Source organism: Megalobrama amblycephala, linkage group LG22, assembly GCF_018812025.1.
Source record: "Megalobrama amblycephala isolate DHTTF-2021 linkage group LG22, ASM1881202v1, whole genome shotgun sequence".
In the NCBI taxonomy this organism is placed as follows: domain Eukaryota; kingdom Metazoa; phylum Chordata; class Actinopteri; order Cypriniformes; family Xenocyprididae; genus Megalobrama; species Megalobrama amblycephala.
Window position 1 is genome coordinate 31,042,369 of NC_063065.1, and position 16,390 is coordinate 31,058,758.

General features: G+C 35.6%; 1 protein-coding gene across 1 annotated transcript in view; it reads right to left on the reverse strand.

Moving 5' to 3' along the window:
* Positions 1–574: 574 nt before the first annotated feature.
* vstm2a (V-set and transmembrane domain containing 2A) overlaps positions 575–16,390 on the reverse strand; it is a 49,478-nt gene continuing 33,662 nt past the window's right edge. Inside the window, exons 4-5 of the mRNA XM_048175239.1 lie at positions 15,361–15,694; positions 575–6,062 (exon numbers count right to left, since the gene is read on the reverse strand). Of these exons, the coding sequence (XP_048031196.1) occupies positions 5,986–6,062; positions 15,361–15,694 (411 nt within the window). The 3' untranslated portion in view covers positions 575–5,985. The remainder of the gene's footprint in view (positions 6,063–15,360; positions 15,695–16,390) is intronic.

Genomic DNA, 16,390 nt, shown 5'->3' on the forward strand with positions numbered 1-16,390 from the left:
TCAGAGAAGATATGCTGCAAGATGGAGGAGAAGATATTGACAGCCAATCAGAATCCATCCTGCTTTAAAGAGCTCGAGAATTTAAAGTGATAGACAATTAAACTGAAGCATTTATAATAAACAGAACATTATTGTGCATTGGTGCATATAGTTTAATAACAGACCTTTATCCAATTCTTCTGAAGCCAAACAATAGGTTTGGCATGTTAAGTTTGCAATGACATAAAAGACTTCCAGGGACACCCTTATTCCAATTATTATAAAAATAAGATTAAAAAAATTCAAGTCAGAGAAAATATTGGTTTATATTTTGGACAGTGTTTCTGCATTAGTCAATGCAGGTCAAGCTTCCGCCTGTCATGAGCTCTCAGGATTTATATAAGTCTACAATACATTTCTGGCAGGGTCTTCAGCACTTTTATCAAGCAGCTTCTCTTTATGGTGGCATCCAAAAAAGCCACAAATCATGACTCTAAAAAGTGTGTTTCGAAGAACATGAGGAACATATTGGCCGCTTCCCCAGTCTATTTCTCCTTTCTGTGTTTTGTTTTTGAGGTAAATGAATAAAAATGAAGACAGTGCTTTAGAGAAATTTAATTGTCATATTTCATAAGCGTGGTGTGGAAATGTCTTTGAGCGGTTTATACAGCACTGTGTCATATCTTTCCTCTCGTTCTCAATCAATCATCCCTCAAATTCTGTTCTTCAAACATCAGATCCTCTAAAGCACATCTGCAGATGATAAACAAGCAGCTCCTTTCTGCAGTAAAAATAAAACAGCTCAGAAAACTGATACACCACATACTGTAAATTACACTGCACTTGTCATAAAAAATCTGTCTGTAGACAGCCTGTGAAGATAGTTTATTAAAATTTGGCTCATTTTGTCTTATAATACAAACTTCAGCTTTGCTCAGCCATGACAGTAAAATGAAAATCACGTCATGTTTTTGAAAGAGTCCAGTAAACATTTAATCATGACTCAAACAAGATGGTGATCCATATATACATCGATTCCCGTGTTGAAGAAGATCTTAACCTGGAGGACGACTTTCTGAAATACAAATCCTGGGTTTTCTCCGAGTGGAACGGTTTCTTTCAGTATGAATGGATTCATGCAGAAATCAACATCATAAACATCCAAAATAACATCCAGAGATCCATCTTCAGTAATCGTTTTTTTGTCAGATTCAGCTGCTGCTGTTCTGCTTTCCAAAAATTGAGCCAATGAGGTTTGGCCAAAACAACGTCCCAAGTGTTGTATACGGACGGAAAGTCTTTCCCATGGAAATCTCCAAACGGATGGAAACATAGAAACACACGTAGGAACATTTCTGTCCTTTCAATTCACGGTAATCGTACACATATACAATTTTTCTTTTCTGAGATAAAAAAAAAAAGAAGAAGAAAAAAAAAGTAAAGAAGTGGAAATAATCCATGCGGCTTGTTTTTACAGTGACTATTACACAGGCTGTACAAGGCATCAGAAACTCTCTTCTTCATAAACTTTTTAATGAAATTAGTTCGTTTTTTTGTACTTTATAATATAACAACCCCAACTTTATTTATAGCGTTAAAATGCTGCAGATGGATTTAGATGAGGTGTTTTGTCTATTTACAGCACACACAAATGTGGCTCATCATCATCATCGTGTGGCCTATTTAAAGTGCCGTCTTAAAGTAACAGTTTTATGTAGATAAACCTACTCAAATCAACAAATCTACGCCGTACATTACCATCGAAGTTCTCTCGGATAGCAGCTGCTCTCAAAGTCGCATATGCCCATAAATCTAGAGAGAATTTAGAGCTTCCAGCTGGTTTATGATTAGTCTTTCAATTATGAGGAGTACAATTTGGCAAGAATCTTGCTGAACAACCTTCTATTGCATGACCCGTCTCATTATTCAAAGACACATCATGGTGTATTTTTTGGTCCGTGACCTCATTTAAGGATCCGGATCATACAGCCATCAAAGTACAGACTAACAGTTTACATTACAGTGTTACTATTGGAGCTACAAGCCAGAAACTTCCGATAGTAAACATCACGCAACTATTTGTATCTTACACCATTAAAGCATAACCGTTTTATCATATTTCAAACGTTTATGAGGGAACTTTTAGGGTTAAATTGGAAACGTTTTCATCATTACTCATTACTTTCCATTGGATCTCAAATCAGGTTTATTATAGTTAACTAAAACTAAAACGGAAACTAAAACTAAAACCATGAAAAAAAAAAAAAAAACATTTAACACTTCACAATGTTAACATTAGTTAAGTACAGTACAGGACAATTAAAATGACCTCTAAAGCATCTATTAATCTTAATGTTAATTTCAAAATTTACTAATACATTATTAAAGTCAATTTTGTGTCTGTTTATATTATTTAATGGACCTGAGCTGACATGAACTAACTGTGAACAGTTGTATTTTCCAAAAAAACGGTTCCAAAAATCCTAAATTACTCCATTCTAGCCATGCACAATTTTTCAAATCGTATTTTACAACTTTTGTGTCATTAATCACTAATAATACAGCATAACACTCTACTTTTTTGCAGAGGTTTTGACAGAAAGCTGAAGTGAAAAAGCGACATTTTGCTGGTGAAGGATAAAAATCGCTACGGGTTCCTTCCCTTATGTGACTTTCTTGAAGTTAACAGCATTTACTTTTGTGTTTTCTGTTGAGAGATTCTATTCCTTATGCTTTAATCCCAGTGTAATCCCAATACAACTGCCCTGAAAGCCAAAACTGAGGAACAAACACTATACGCACAACTCCACTATGGGTGAGAAAATGAGTTTTCAAAAAACAAGCATAGATTTGGCATAATACATGGGGGTGTTGTGTGTTTTGTAAACAGTCCTGCAATGTGCCCGTCTCAGCAGTCTTTGGTTAAATTATATAAAAACACCTCAAGACATCAATACATGAGCAGAATGTCAAACAGAGTGAGCTCCATCAACCGCAGCTTGAGATTCTTTTCAAAACCTTGACATTCCTGTAGGGACGTCTTGTTCTTGTTGATAACACAGTGTTGGTTAAATGTCACCATCTTCTTTCCAACCACTATTGTTGGATTTAAAAAATATGGTGATGAGGGCATCACTGGCGATTGTATGTCATTTTAAAGGGGTCATGATATGAGAAATCAAATTTGCCTTGATCATTTGACACATAAGAGGTCTCTGAACCATAAAAACATCTTGTAAGTTTCATATCTTAAAATGTCTAAAAAGCTTTTATTTAATAAAGCACCAAAAATGGCTTGTTTTGATATTGCAGGATGTGTGACGTCACACGGGCAAATACATTTGCATATGCCCGCCTCCAGAGCAAGCATCGACCAATAGTTATACATCATCGCATCATATGCCCCGCCCACTGGTGTTCAGTCGCTTAACGACTGACATTTGTCTACACTGGATGTGAGCATTGCATCATAAGCAAATGCAAGTCATTATAATCACTGATGCTGTCTACACTGATACAGCATACAGATGCGTTTTCAGTTTCTGACATCTGTCGACAAATGGAAGAGTGAAAGAACGTTCGCTTTCACACGTCCAGTTTAAACAGCTGGTTTGTGACTTCAAAAGGATCTCGGCATCAGAAACAAGTGGATGGTTTATTTTAATGACGTACCAGATTGCGTCAGATAATTATATGTTTGTTTGGAGCATTTGACTGAAGATTGTGAGTGAGGCACAGTGTAATGGAGAGTTCGCAAAGAAACTTTTGCTGGCAGTCGACTGTACTGGATCTGACAGCAGCTGCATCACAAATCGTAAGTAAATGATTTCATAATGCTTTGTCTGTAAATGACGATTTTATATGGATAATTTTTCAAAACACTCACATTACGTGCAATAGCGAGTGGGCGTTGATACTGTTTCCTATGCAGTGACATTAGCCAATCATAATAGTGGGCGTTTACTGACAAGCCTTAAAGGAGCCACGCATTAAAAACGTCTCAGGTTATGACTATAACCATAGTTCCCTGAGAGAGGGAACGAGACACTGCGTCCCGAAGGGGGCGTTCCTATAGCGCCCCCTTCGGGACGCAGTGCGAGTTCCCTTGAAAGGGAACGTCTCAGGTTATGACTATAACCATAGTTCCCTGAGAGAGGGAACGAGACACTGCGTCCTGAAGGGGGCGTTCCTATAGCGCCCCCTTCGGGACGCAGTGCGAGTTCCCTTGAAAGGGAACGTCTCAGGTTATGACTATAACCATAGTTCCCTGAGAGAGGGAACGAGACACTGCGTCCCGAAGGGGGCGCTATGGGAACGCCCCCTTCGGGACGCAGTGCGAGTTCCCTCGAAAGGGAACTAATCATTTCAGAGGAAGCCTCAGAATGAGGGTTGAAAATAAATGTTTTTCTGCATATATATTAAGATTTCTTTGTGTAAAAATAATATATTAAATAACATATTAAAATAATAATAACAAAAATCCATGTCATGACCCCTTTAATGCAGCCTATATCATAAAACGTTCAGTCTGGCCCTGATTAAGCAAGATGTGTCAAGCTTCTTCTGGGAATCAGAGGACGTTTTAGTGACATATTGTGTCCAGTCACTGAATAAACATCTTCCTTGTGATGTTAAATGATTAGAGTAATTTTCGTTTGGACTAAGTGCCTTTGGTGGCACAAGAACAAGGCAGAAACATTCATTTTAAAAGTCTCCTGCAAAGCTGACTGTTCCATCGCTTTAGGGAAAACGGTACCTAATTCATATCACTTGCGATCTGCATTGCCAAAATAAAAAGACAAACGCAGATATAAATCATTCTAAGTTAGCCAGAAAGTACAAAGCTCTTCCATTTTAATTAAAAGTAAAGAGAGAGGACGAGAAAACCAATCGTCAACAGCTATTGATTTTGTCAGCTTTAGTGGAAATCCATGATGCAACTCGATTTTGAAGATGGTAAACACACGGCGGAAATGACAGTTGCTTCAAGAGGTGAAAAGCAATCATCTTCAACACTTCAATGTAGGTGAATCACACTTGAGATGTTTAGAGGACACAATCACAACATTCAATAGCACTGAAGGTTACGAAACACCTTTAGTGATTTGAAGGTTGAAAGCTCAGAAAATTTCTTTCTTTCAGTTTGTCCAACCCTCCCCTCCAACAAAAAGCAAGCGAGAGCCAAACAAACAATATCTCTTCAATCCAGCTACACCAAAACGATGCTCTTAAACGGCATTGTCGTGTGTGATTTAGTTTCCAGCCATAGACTATACTATGCTCACATGCTACATGCTAAGTGAACATGACCGGGCATGTGAGTATACAACGCTACTAACAGGACGGAGGGGCGAAAGGAATATACTCACATTTATTATGCCAAAAATAAATGAAAAGCACATGTATTTAAGCAAGAACATCTGCATGAATGAAAATCACTGCAGCTCAATGCAGTGTAAACACTGTGATTTACCACATCAATTAGCGATCCAGAACACAACATGTACTAAGCTGTGGAGCTGTTAGTTTTGTTTTCAAGGCTGTTTTTGCATATGAATGGATGGCAGCTGTACAAGGGAATTTAAAATCAAATACTATATATATATATATATATACTGTATATCTGTTCATATATTCATATGTTACACAAATATAGACTCTTCCGAACTTCAGAGCAATGTATTAAATTCACAGCTGGAGATAAAAGATAAACAAAAACCAACCAAAAATATATATGGGGCACAAGATCCCATACGAGTCCGTGTCCGTTTGTGTCTTCTGTTTGATTTGGAGCGTGAAGCACGTGTCCGCTATGGCAGTTTCCTTCTCCTCCTATAGGCTTTTGAAACAAAAGTGCTTCTGGTGATGATCATTAGACTACATTGGTGCAGTGTTGTGGTTTGAAGTAAGGGACGACTGTGCTGTCTGCTCCGTCCAAATAGCAGGCAATTTTCTCTTGGCTCGGAAATAAGAGTGATTCTGGGAAAAAGAGTCACTGTCTTGAAACTATAGCCATGCTTCCCTCATGAGGCCGGCCGTGAGGAGAAGAACAGCAAGTCCATTACTTGTGGCTATCCTCGTACCTGTGGGGAAAAATGATAGGACATTGAGCCATGAAAAAACATTACTTGGAATAAAATAAACATTAAAATGCCCCTATAATGCTACTTTAACCTGCTAACCTTCACGAGGATGCTGACACACTGAAGCGCTCTCTGTTTGAATCAGCTCAAAGTTACTGTTACATGTAATGTAATTACCTTGAGGTGGATCCAAAATGGCCAATATTCATATTCATGCATTTATGGCTCATGATTTATCAATATTACTTTTGATTTCATATATTCATGTACTCCTACTCTATATATTAATCCTCATCATATTTTCAAGTATTTACTCTTTATTGTACCCTTTATGGTTATTCTTCTTTTATATGCTTGTGTATGCTTGTTATATTCAATTGTTCTTTAAAGTGTTCCAGTGTGACGGGTCACGTCGACACGTTTGTGGTTAGATATTGGACGTCTGCCAAGTACTGCAGAAGCGATGTTTTCGGAATTAGTTGCTCATTTGCTCAACTTGATGTACTTTTATATGTCTGTTTCTATTTTTGCTGACATGTGATAATGCAAGATCTGCAAAATTCCCTTAAGGGGGTCAAAACAACCCCTATATCTATTTTCATCTATTTTTGACATCTGACCAGTCTATGACATAATGGATAAATCCATTTGACCTTTTCTTATTAGACCAAAACATAAGTTTGAGTGGGACATAAATTTCCCTATGCTTATGGTATAAAATGGACTGAGTCGTTGATAGTTTAGCCTTTCCCTTAGCTTTTGCCTTTGCTTTTCTTTGCTCTTCTGCTTCTTCTCTTCTATCTCTCATTTCATTCTGCAAATGTCTTAATTTTGTTGCTTCTTTCTGTATATTCTGATCTTCATCTATTAGATACAATACTCTGGATTTTACAATACTCTAAATTTTATTATTAACTATTAATTACTTACTTAATTTGTTTGTTTCTATAATTTTTAATTACTAAATTTGTTATTACTTATTCAAATTTAATCTCTGACAAAATCATTGCTGGACTGCCTGGATCTCATTTTCTCAAGTTTTTGCATCACCTTGACAGCTTGAAGCTTCAATTTTTTCACTGCTGTTTTACTGTCAAAATCTTATAGTAACCGTAATTTGTTAATATGTGTCAGGAGTTACGAATAAGAAAAATGATGATTTGATGATTGTTTGAAACATTTGTGTCAGCCACATTCATTGAGAATTGAGAAACTCCTGTATGATCGTCATGAAAATGCTTGACAAAACAACATCCCTCTGAGGGCTTTTAGCTAAAAAACATGCACATTTGGAGAAATGTTGATGGATTAGCATATGTTTATATCAAATTTCTATACAGAGGAATAATATTTATTCAATTTTTACCCAAAATGCGCCGATGTTATCATTTCAATTCATACTGGCATGCTTCATACATTTTGTCCATAAATGGCACTCGTGATGAACAGGCATGTCATGTGACATTCCAGGAAATCAGACAAAGGCTTCCAGAGATCGCTGTAACATGCAGATAGACACTTTTGAAGACAATAAACACAAGATTGCAATGACATATGATTTATCTGTGTTCTTCATGCCATGTTGGGTATTTTCATAATGACAGATTTTATTTATAATGCAATGCTAATCGACATAGCTTTTATCATTGTGCAGAATAACATAAAATATTATATTTTCTGTCTTTTTTTTTAATCTGAAGCCACATCAGATTACAGAAGGTTATTTAAAACACTTGACTTGTGATATAAAGTACGTTTGAAGCCAAAACATGGTTTTAATCTCATAAATTATTGTGTATTGATGGTGTGCTAAGCTAACATGCTAGCTAACCCTAAGATGCACCTATCCACTTAGCTGAGCAAACAGTAAAATGTTTCTGTTTTCAAGGAGGGCATTTGATAGGTTCAAAGAAGGTGAAGTGAGAAGTTTGATCAAAGAAATGAGGGATTAAAACCGTGTGAATAGAAAGTCGTCAGTATTTATAATGAAGACAAAAGAAAAGAGAGGTGTGAATGTGTGCATGGAAGACTGAATGCTTCAGTTTGCACCACAAAACAATAGAGACAATACACTGAATGGATGCTTAGAAGATGACAATAAACATCAGTTAGAGTTTTCTGAAAAATAAAATCACATGATATGATCTTGAAAGAAAAATTTAATAAAACTCAGAGTTTTAGAATTATCATCTTCAGATTTTAAATGTTTCATGGTCAGGCATGTGGCTTTAACTGCAGTGCATTTCTAGATTACAACTTTTATTTTCATAAAGATATGTCAAAAATAAATGTTTTCAAAACTCTGAAGCCATTTATAACTATTTCTTTCAATATGACAATAATTAAATTTGACTTTACAGTAAACTGCAAAGTGTCTGCTTTCAAATGAGACTGTACTTATGATATTAGTGCAAAGGCTTCATGAACTGTATTTGTTTTAGTTTGGGTCAACCATTTCTTGGGATTTTTTCAAAAGCAGGAGTTCAGGCTAACAGGTTAAAGGTTCGTAATTTTGTTTTGTTTCCTCCTACAACAGGTTTAAACAATTCTTCTTTTTTTCATTATATCCACTGTAGCATCAGCTCTTTTTTCTCAGTGTCTGAAATGTAATCAAGGATTCAGTCTCTCTAAACCCCGCCTTTCTGAGAGCCTGCTCTGATCTGATTGGTCAGATGGCCGAGTCTGTTGTGATTGGTCGACTGTTTATAGCGCATGTCAAAAAGAGAAAAAGAGAAAACTCCCTGTAAGAGTTTTGAGCACTTTTCCAGGTCATTTTGGCCCTGATGTGAGCTGTTGCATTCATTCTGCACATCTCCTGACAGCATTTAATTACAGTATGTAAATTTGCTCCCGTACGGTAAATACCAGCTCTCTCTCTCCCCCAGCCCTGTGACACTCAATAAAGATCCATATTATGCAGTGCAACTCTTTTTAATATTACTGTTTTTTTAACAAAGTGCAATCAAAACGACTCTAAGCCACCCGGGTACCACAAAATTGTATGGTTTTATTGGTCTGCATAAATAAAGGCGACGCTATCTACCTATTCACAGAAGCCTTGTGCTAAAACCTCCCCACATAAATCAAAGTGAAAACTGCCATTACACCATGAAAAGGGATTAATGCGCACAGCCTTCCTGCACACTTTTCTAAAGGCTTTTCAGAGTATTTTTAAAACACCTATGTGCTGACAGATGTGTTACGGAGAAAGGTATGTGTTGGAAGCAAGTTTAATTTAATAAAATGTTGTTTTTTAGTGGTGCAAGGATATGCAAAAAAGAGGTAACCGGCAACTAATCTGAAAGAGTGGTTGCTTTTATATGAATTAACCCAATAAAATACAATTTGTTGATATAAATGAATGTACTTTGGTTGATTCGGCAATTTTCAGTGATTTGATTTTTTCAGTGTAGGAATGCTTTGATGACATTTGTTAAAAAAAAATAGCAAAAAATCCACTTTCCAGCATATTGTCAGCAGGTTTGTTCATGTTCCGTTTCTCGCACAGAACTATAAATAACCCTGAATTTTTAATCCGCATTTCTTGTTGTTTTTCCTCATATTTTTTTCTCTAGACCTCCTTTGAACAATGAAATTAGGCGGGATGCAAGGCCTAAAGACTTCAAAGCAAATGCGATCTGATTCCGCTCTCGACTTACTGCATTCCTGCCTCCACTACAGAAAACAATGAGGGAAGCTCAAGGATGTATATCGGCCATAAAACCCCCCAAAACAAGGCAACAAAGAGGAAATGGAAAATGAAATATTCACTAAATCACGGTGACATTTACGGGATTTTTCTGTCAGACCGAGCACGGCAATGTTCCGCGGGGAGCTTCATTCCAGCTCTATCTCGGGGAGGAGAGCCGGAGAGGAGGAACCTCCCGTGACCCGCTGCTCCTCTCTGCCAGATCTCATTTGGCCCGAGGTGATCAACCCGAACGGGAACGTTCCTGAAACAAGCAGTCGCATCGGACCGAAGCTTCCCTCCCTTCTTCTGCTGGCAGGGAATAATTAATCATTCCTGCCGGCACTTTTTACTCTGGGCTGAAATGCGCTGTCGATTATGCATCGCATCTATACGTTCATTACCAGTCGCGTCTGATTAGCTGTAAGGAAGAGTATGAGTCATGCCAGAATGTCATCTTCAATAATTACAGCTCACTGATGATGTTGTTGTAGTGAAGGTTCTGGAAGGTTAAAAGAGCTCAAAGTACTCGTGTTCAAGTGAAACGGGTTAGAAGTGAAAAAGGTACACAATATGTACCTATAATATAATCTGACCTCGACTCATTTTACATGCTGTACAAATGATATGTTAGAAGAACCTCTATGCAATCATATTTAATCATCTTGATGGTGGATGGTTGATTGATGATAGATCTTTCTCTCCATCTTTCTATCTCTTCAATCAGTTGGAGAATAATTTGATATCTATGCTGGTTTAGAAATTTGCTCCTATTCAAATCATGAGCTGAAAACTGAATTGAATCGGCCACAGAGCACAGGATGCTGAATTAGTGTGACAGGAAGAGGAATTTACTGAATTGCAATTCAAAGAAATTCACCAAGGTTACTTAGTTCCATTAGTCTAACATGATTTAAAGAGGTCATGAACTGTGCTGTTTTATTGTTTTATAATGTTTTCTGGGCTGCACTTATAATGTTAGTATGATTTTTACATCTAAAATTGTCATAATTTAGAAATAAACTGCATTTTTTCTACCCTGAATTTATCCTCTGATTTGAACGCTCTGTTTTAAGGGGCGTGTCTGTGTGAGACTTCAGAGTAAACGCCCACTGCTGTGATTGGCTGACATCTTTGCATATGAAATAAATAAGGAATAACTCTCTCAAGCATGTTTTTACTATTACAACTTTGAGGCTTAACTAATCATGAAAAGTGCTGCATTATATTCAGATCGTGGCATGAAAGGTTGCAGTGATGAACATTGTAGTCGATCACAGACATGTTGTTGAGCTCATGAAAGCAGTGATCTCGTCATTGCAACTCAGTTTCTGCACACTAACGAATGTTTTCATCATAACCAACAGTGCAAACGCGATGTAAATAAGAGATTTGTTGAATAAAACAGGATTTTGGGCGAGTCCAGAACTCAGTCACTGATAAACTTGCGCTGTTTGATTGACAGCTCCAGCGATTGTAAATATATAATTTAATCATGTTTAAATAACAGATTATTTTCATCCTACTAAGAGAAACAAGGTGAAGTTGAGCGTTTAGTCGATGGTTTGATTTACTGACACACAGACAAAGATCATGTGACTGTACATGAATCATTAATATCAGATCAGGCATTAGAATGAACACAGTTACTGACATGTTGTTGCATTACTGTCCAGTTCATATCGTAAAAGTCTGTTTGCATCGAAATGCGATTGATTTGACCAAAGAATCCACAGTGAAATGAACCGAATACTAATAAATAAAGCTCAACTGAGACATTCACATTGTTGAAAATAAATAAGGATCCTTTGAAAGGTAATGTTATTTCAGTCCTGTATCGCTCTTCTCTCCTCCTCATCTCACTAACACACCAGTGGGCGGGAGCTAATGTTGCAATGATGGAGTAGGCGTTGATTTCTTCTGTGGAGGCGGAGTTTCACCTCTATATGACAGGATCAGTCGTTCTCTGGGTCTGGTGTCAATAAAAGCTGTTTTTCGACTAACAAGGAAGTTTTTCAGTTCTGAAACTTACAGGATATTTTTATAGTATGATGACCTCTTATATATCAAAAGCTCAAGGAAAAGTTAATTTCTCAATTCATGACCCCTTTAAGACAAACTTGAATAATTACATGATTAATTTATTCTTATATATATACTTAATTTATATTTATAGTTTATGCATATGTGTTCCATAATTAGTATTTTGGTAACACTTTACAATAAGGTTTAAATTGATAACATTAGTTAAGTTCATTAGTGATCATGAACTAACATTTCTGCTGCATTTATCAAATCACTGATTCGATTTGTAAAGCTCCGAAGCAATGCTTTGAAATCGGCCCATCACTATATTGTTGAAAAGTTATTTTATTTTTTGGCACACCAAAAGTATTCTCATGGCTTTATAATATTAAGTATTGAACCACTGTACTCACATGAACTGATTTAAATATGTTTTTAGTACATTAATGGATCTTGAGAGAGGAAATGTCATTGCTGGCTATGCAGGCCTCACTGAGCCATCGGATTTCATCAAAAATATCTTAATTTGTGTTCTGAAGATGAACGAAGGTCTTACGGGTGTGAAACGACATGAGGGAGAGTGATTAATGACATTATTTTCATTTTTGGCTGAACTAACCCTTTAATGTCAACATTTACTAAGGTCATCTTTAAGGTCAAATGTTGTATCTGTTAACATTACTCATGACTAACGTGAACTTTTTAATAATTAACATTAACAAAGGTTAATAAAAGATGTACAAATATATTGCTCATAGTTAGTTCATGTTAGTTAATGCATTCACTAATAATAACAAATGAGATGTTATTGTAAAGTGTCACCAGCATTTTTCTGTTTAAATTTCAGATTTCTGTATTTTTCCACTGTGGTCCATAAAATGAATTACACTAAACAATAGTATTATTATTTTTTTTCCATTCCTATATTCTCTTTTGTAAATCACCATCTTGCTTTCCCAGCAAATATCATCAGAACGTTGTGGCAAGGTTCTCTCAAAGTTATGAATAAACGTTCTTCCAGTAGCGTTAATAGAACAGTCATCTGGTCTTTAATAATGTTCTCAAAACATTAAAACATCAAAACAACTGGATTAAATGTTACTACTTGTTTAAAACGTTCAGAGAACATTAAAACATATTGGTAACACTTTATAATAACTGCACACTATGAAGCATTAGTTAAGCATTAGTTAATAGTTATTTCATCACTTATAAAGCATTAATAGACATTAGTAAGTAGTTTATAAATACAGCTATAATTGCTTTATTCTTGATTTATAAGCATATCTATAATGTGTTTAATAATTGTATTTTCATACTTTATTAATAATCAATTTATCATTTCTAAATTAAGTATTACATTATTTACAAACCAGTTATTTAGGAGTTGTCAGTAGTTCATTTAGTAAGTGTAAGTAAATGATTAATAAACTATTTAAACATTAATTTATACATCTTATTATTTAGACACATAGTAATAGTTACTTAGTGTGTTAGTAAATGTTTTATTAACACATATTCCTACTGCAATTCATGATTAATTCAGGTAATTATAAAACATTTAGAAGTAGTCAGTTAACTATTTTTGTGAGCTCATCTAAAGTGAGGACTGTTTATGCTTTCTAAAGCTTTTATAAATGAGATTTAAAGGTTCAGTGATCTTCTGCACTGCTGTTCTCTAATGTTTTAAAGTTAGTACCGAGGTAGTTTTGACACTAGGAATATGTTAATAAAGCATTTATTAACACACTGAGTAACTAATACTATATGTCTAAATAATAAGATGCATAAATGTACATTTAAATATTTTATTAATCATTTACTTACACTTCCTAAATGATCTTATGAACCACTGACAACTCCTAAATTACTGGTTTGTGGATAATGTAGTACATAATTTAGAAATGATAAATTGATCATTAATAAAGTATGAAAATACAATTATTAAACTCATTATAGATATGCTTATAAATCAAGAACAAAGCATTTATAGCTGTATTTATAAATGGCTTACTAATGTCTATTAATGTTTTATAAATGATGAATTAACTATTTACTAATGCTTAACTAATGCTTCATAGCGTGAGTTATTCTAAAGTGTTACCAACATATTTTTTTGCTAATGATAAAATGGAATGTTCTTTTATAACGTTGAGATAACATTCATTAGTAACTCAATGGGAACATTAGAAAAACATACTTAGAACATATTTTTATTAGCTCTTATTTCAAATCCAATTCAAATTCAGTAACTGAACTGGAACATAAATGTCATTTTCAGTGTAATTCTGAATGAGTATTTGATCATTTGTCGATCTTGTAAGTGTCTGTTTGAATTTTTGTTGTTGGCAGTAACCAGATAATATGTATTAATATCACCCGCTTTTAAATTTTTTATTTATTTTACACCACCACAAACTTGATCTCACTGTACACTAAGTAATATTTGACATTCAGACAGATCTGGTCCATTGTTTTTATAAGATTTATTTTTTTCATGCACAGGTTCGCATGAAAGCTCTTTGTCGAATGAATATAATGCATGTTAATCTCTCGCCGCTAACATGATCTCACATTAAACACTGAGGCAGAGTTCGCTTTCCGAAGAGGAACACATTTGCTATTTTGAGGTCAATATAATCTGTCAATGAAATGTCAGGCCTGCTATTTATTGTCTGCTGATGGTTTATACTCCACTACTGGTTTAAATAAAACATATTTCCAACTCTATTACATATTACATTATTTATGCCATAATATTGCAAATCTTGAAAAGCATATTGATATGAGTTGTAGCTCAAACAGTAGATCATGGCGATAGCAAAAGCAACGGCTAGGTCACTTTGGATAAAAGCAAATGTCAACACAAGTTGTTTTGGTTGCATTATTTTCCTACACTCTCAAACACGTTTCATATAACAATGAAAATGTACAAGTATTATAATTGCAATCCCATTATTATGTAATGCAAACTTTACAAATTGGTTGCCATTTGAGTATGAATTCCAATTCCATTAATGTGGAAGTAATTAAACGTTCCTTATTACACATGCTGTGATTGGTAATAAAAATCTTGCTCAAATATTCATTATTATGTACATATTTTAAATGTTAATTTCAGTGTTATTTGGTGCCTCGGCCACTCACTAGCCGCACAAGAAGGATATTTATTTTGTTTGGGAAGTGCATCATATTTATTTAAAATTATTCACTAAGCACAGCAATATCTTTGCTGTCATTCCATTGCATCACGATTGATGATTAATAATGAAATCTTGCAAATGCATATGAATCCCTTTTTTATGGAAAACAGCAAGCATTTTTAAACACAAGGAGACCTCTTAGAAGAAAAGAGCTAAAAAGAGTTAATTGTGAGTTCGGCAAGCATGTTTTTAGATTTCAGGATTCATTGAAGTAGATACCCCAAGGCGTTGTAAATATGCACTTTTCTTGAAAGGGACTTTGATATTATGCAATCATTTAAGACATTTCTCCTTATATAGAAATTGAGTCAAGAGCCCCTATAGGATTCTATAAGGATCCCCACCAAACCTTTTTTTCTAAGGCCTGTGGAAAGTCTCTCACCTGACCCTGTGCTGTGTTCGACTGTTTTGGAGTGTGACGTCTGAGAGGTAGAAGTGGACTGAGACCTCTGGTCTGAACTCATGCTGTCCTGGCCGGGAGCCGAGCTGCTCTTGCGGGGTTTCTTATCGGTCAGGTGCAGCGGCGAGCTCTTCTTAATGGCCCTGTTGCGAGGGCGGATGGTGGCGTTGACTTTCAGGTAGGCTTGAGCCTTGTACTCCTTGAGCTCTCCGTAGTTCGCGTCCGTGACTCGACATTCGTACAGGCCCTCGTCGTTCTTGCTCACCCGAGAGATCTGCAGCTTGTGGGAGATGTCATTGCCTTGGACCTTGACTGTCTGTGAAGAGAACAGGAGACAAATTCTCACATAAAGTCACGAATCTGCACACATCCTTTCATAGGAGCATAAATATTGACTCAGAAAATGCCAAGATCAAGATATTTAACCATATAAAGCTTACTGTATCAGGCCTCTATATGATCAACATGATCAAAACTTTGCTGTCGCACACAATCTCCGACAGTGCTTCTGTCGTCTGATTGATGGTTTAGACATTTTTTTTTTGCAAATAAAAGCCTTTTAGTATAATTGTACAAACGTCCTTCAGCTCGTGCTTCATGTGTCTTTCTGCTGTCAAATCTTTACTGATTTTTTTATCAAGTAAACAATAACAAGCAATATTTCAACTGGATTGAAGCGACTTGATTATCCAGACATCATTTATTAGAACATCATGATTATCAGATATGATCGTCAGGCTTTTTAAGAAGGTTTATTTGTTCATCTCTCAATCATCATTCTATTGCATTGCATTATATGTTTTAAAACTACAGCTTTGATCATAAAACTAAACATTTAAATATCATCTTACAAAGACATGTTATTGGCAGATATTGATATTTATATGCATTTTGTCTCAGTATCTGCTATATCAGATGTCGTTGATTTACAAGCATCAGAATTTCATTTCATATAAATATCAGAATCTGATGCAAATTGCATCTTTTTGCTCAATTTCGGCCTCTGAAATGA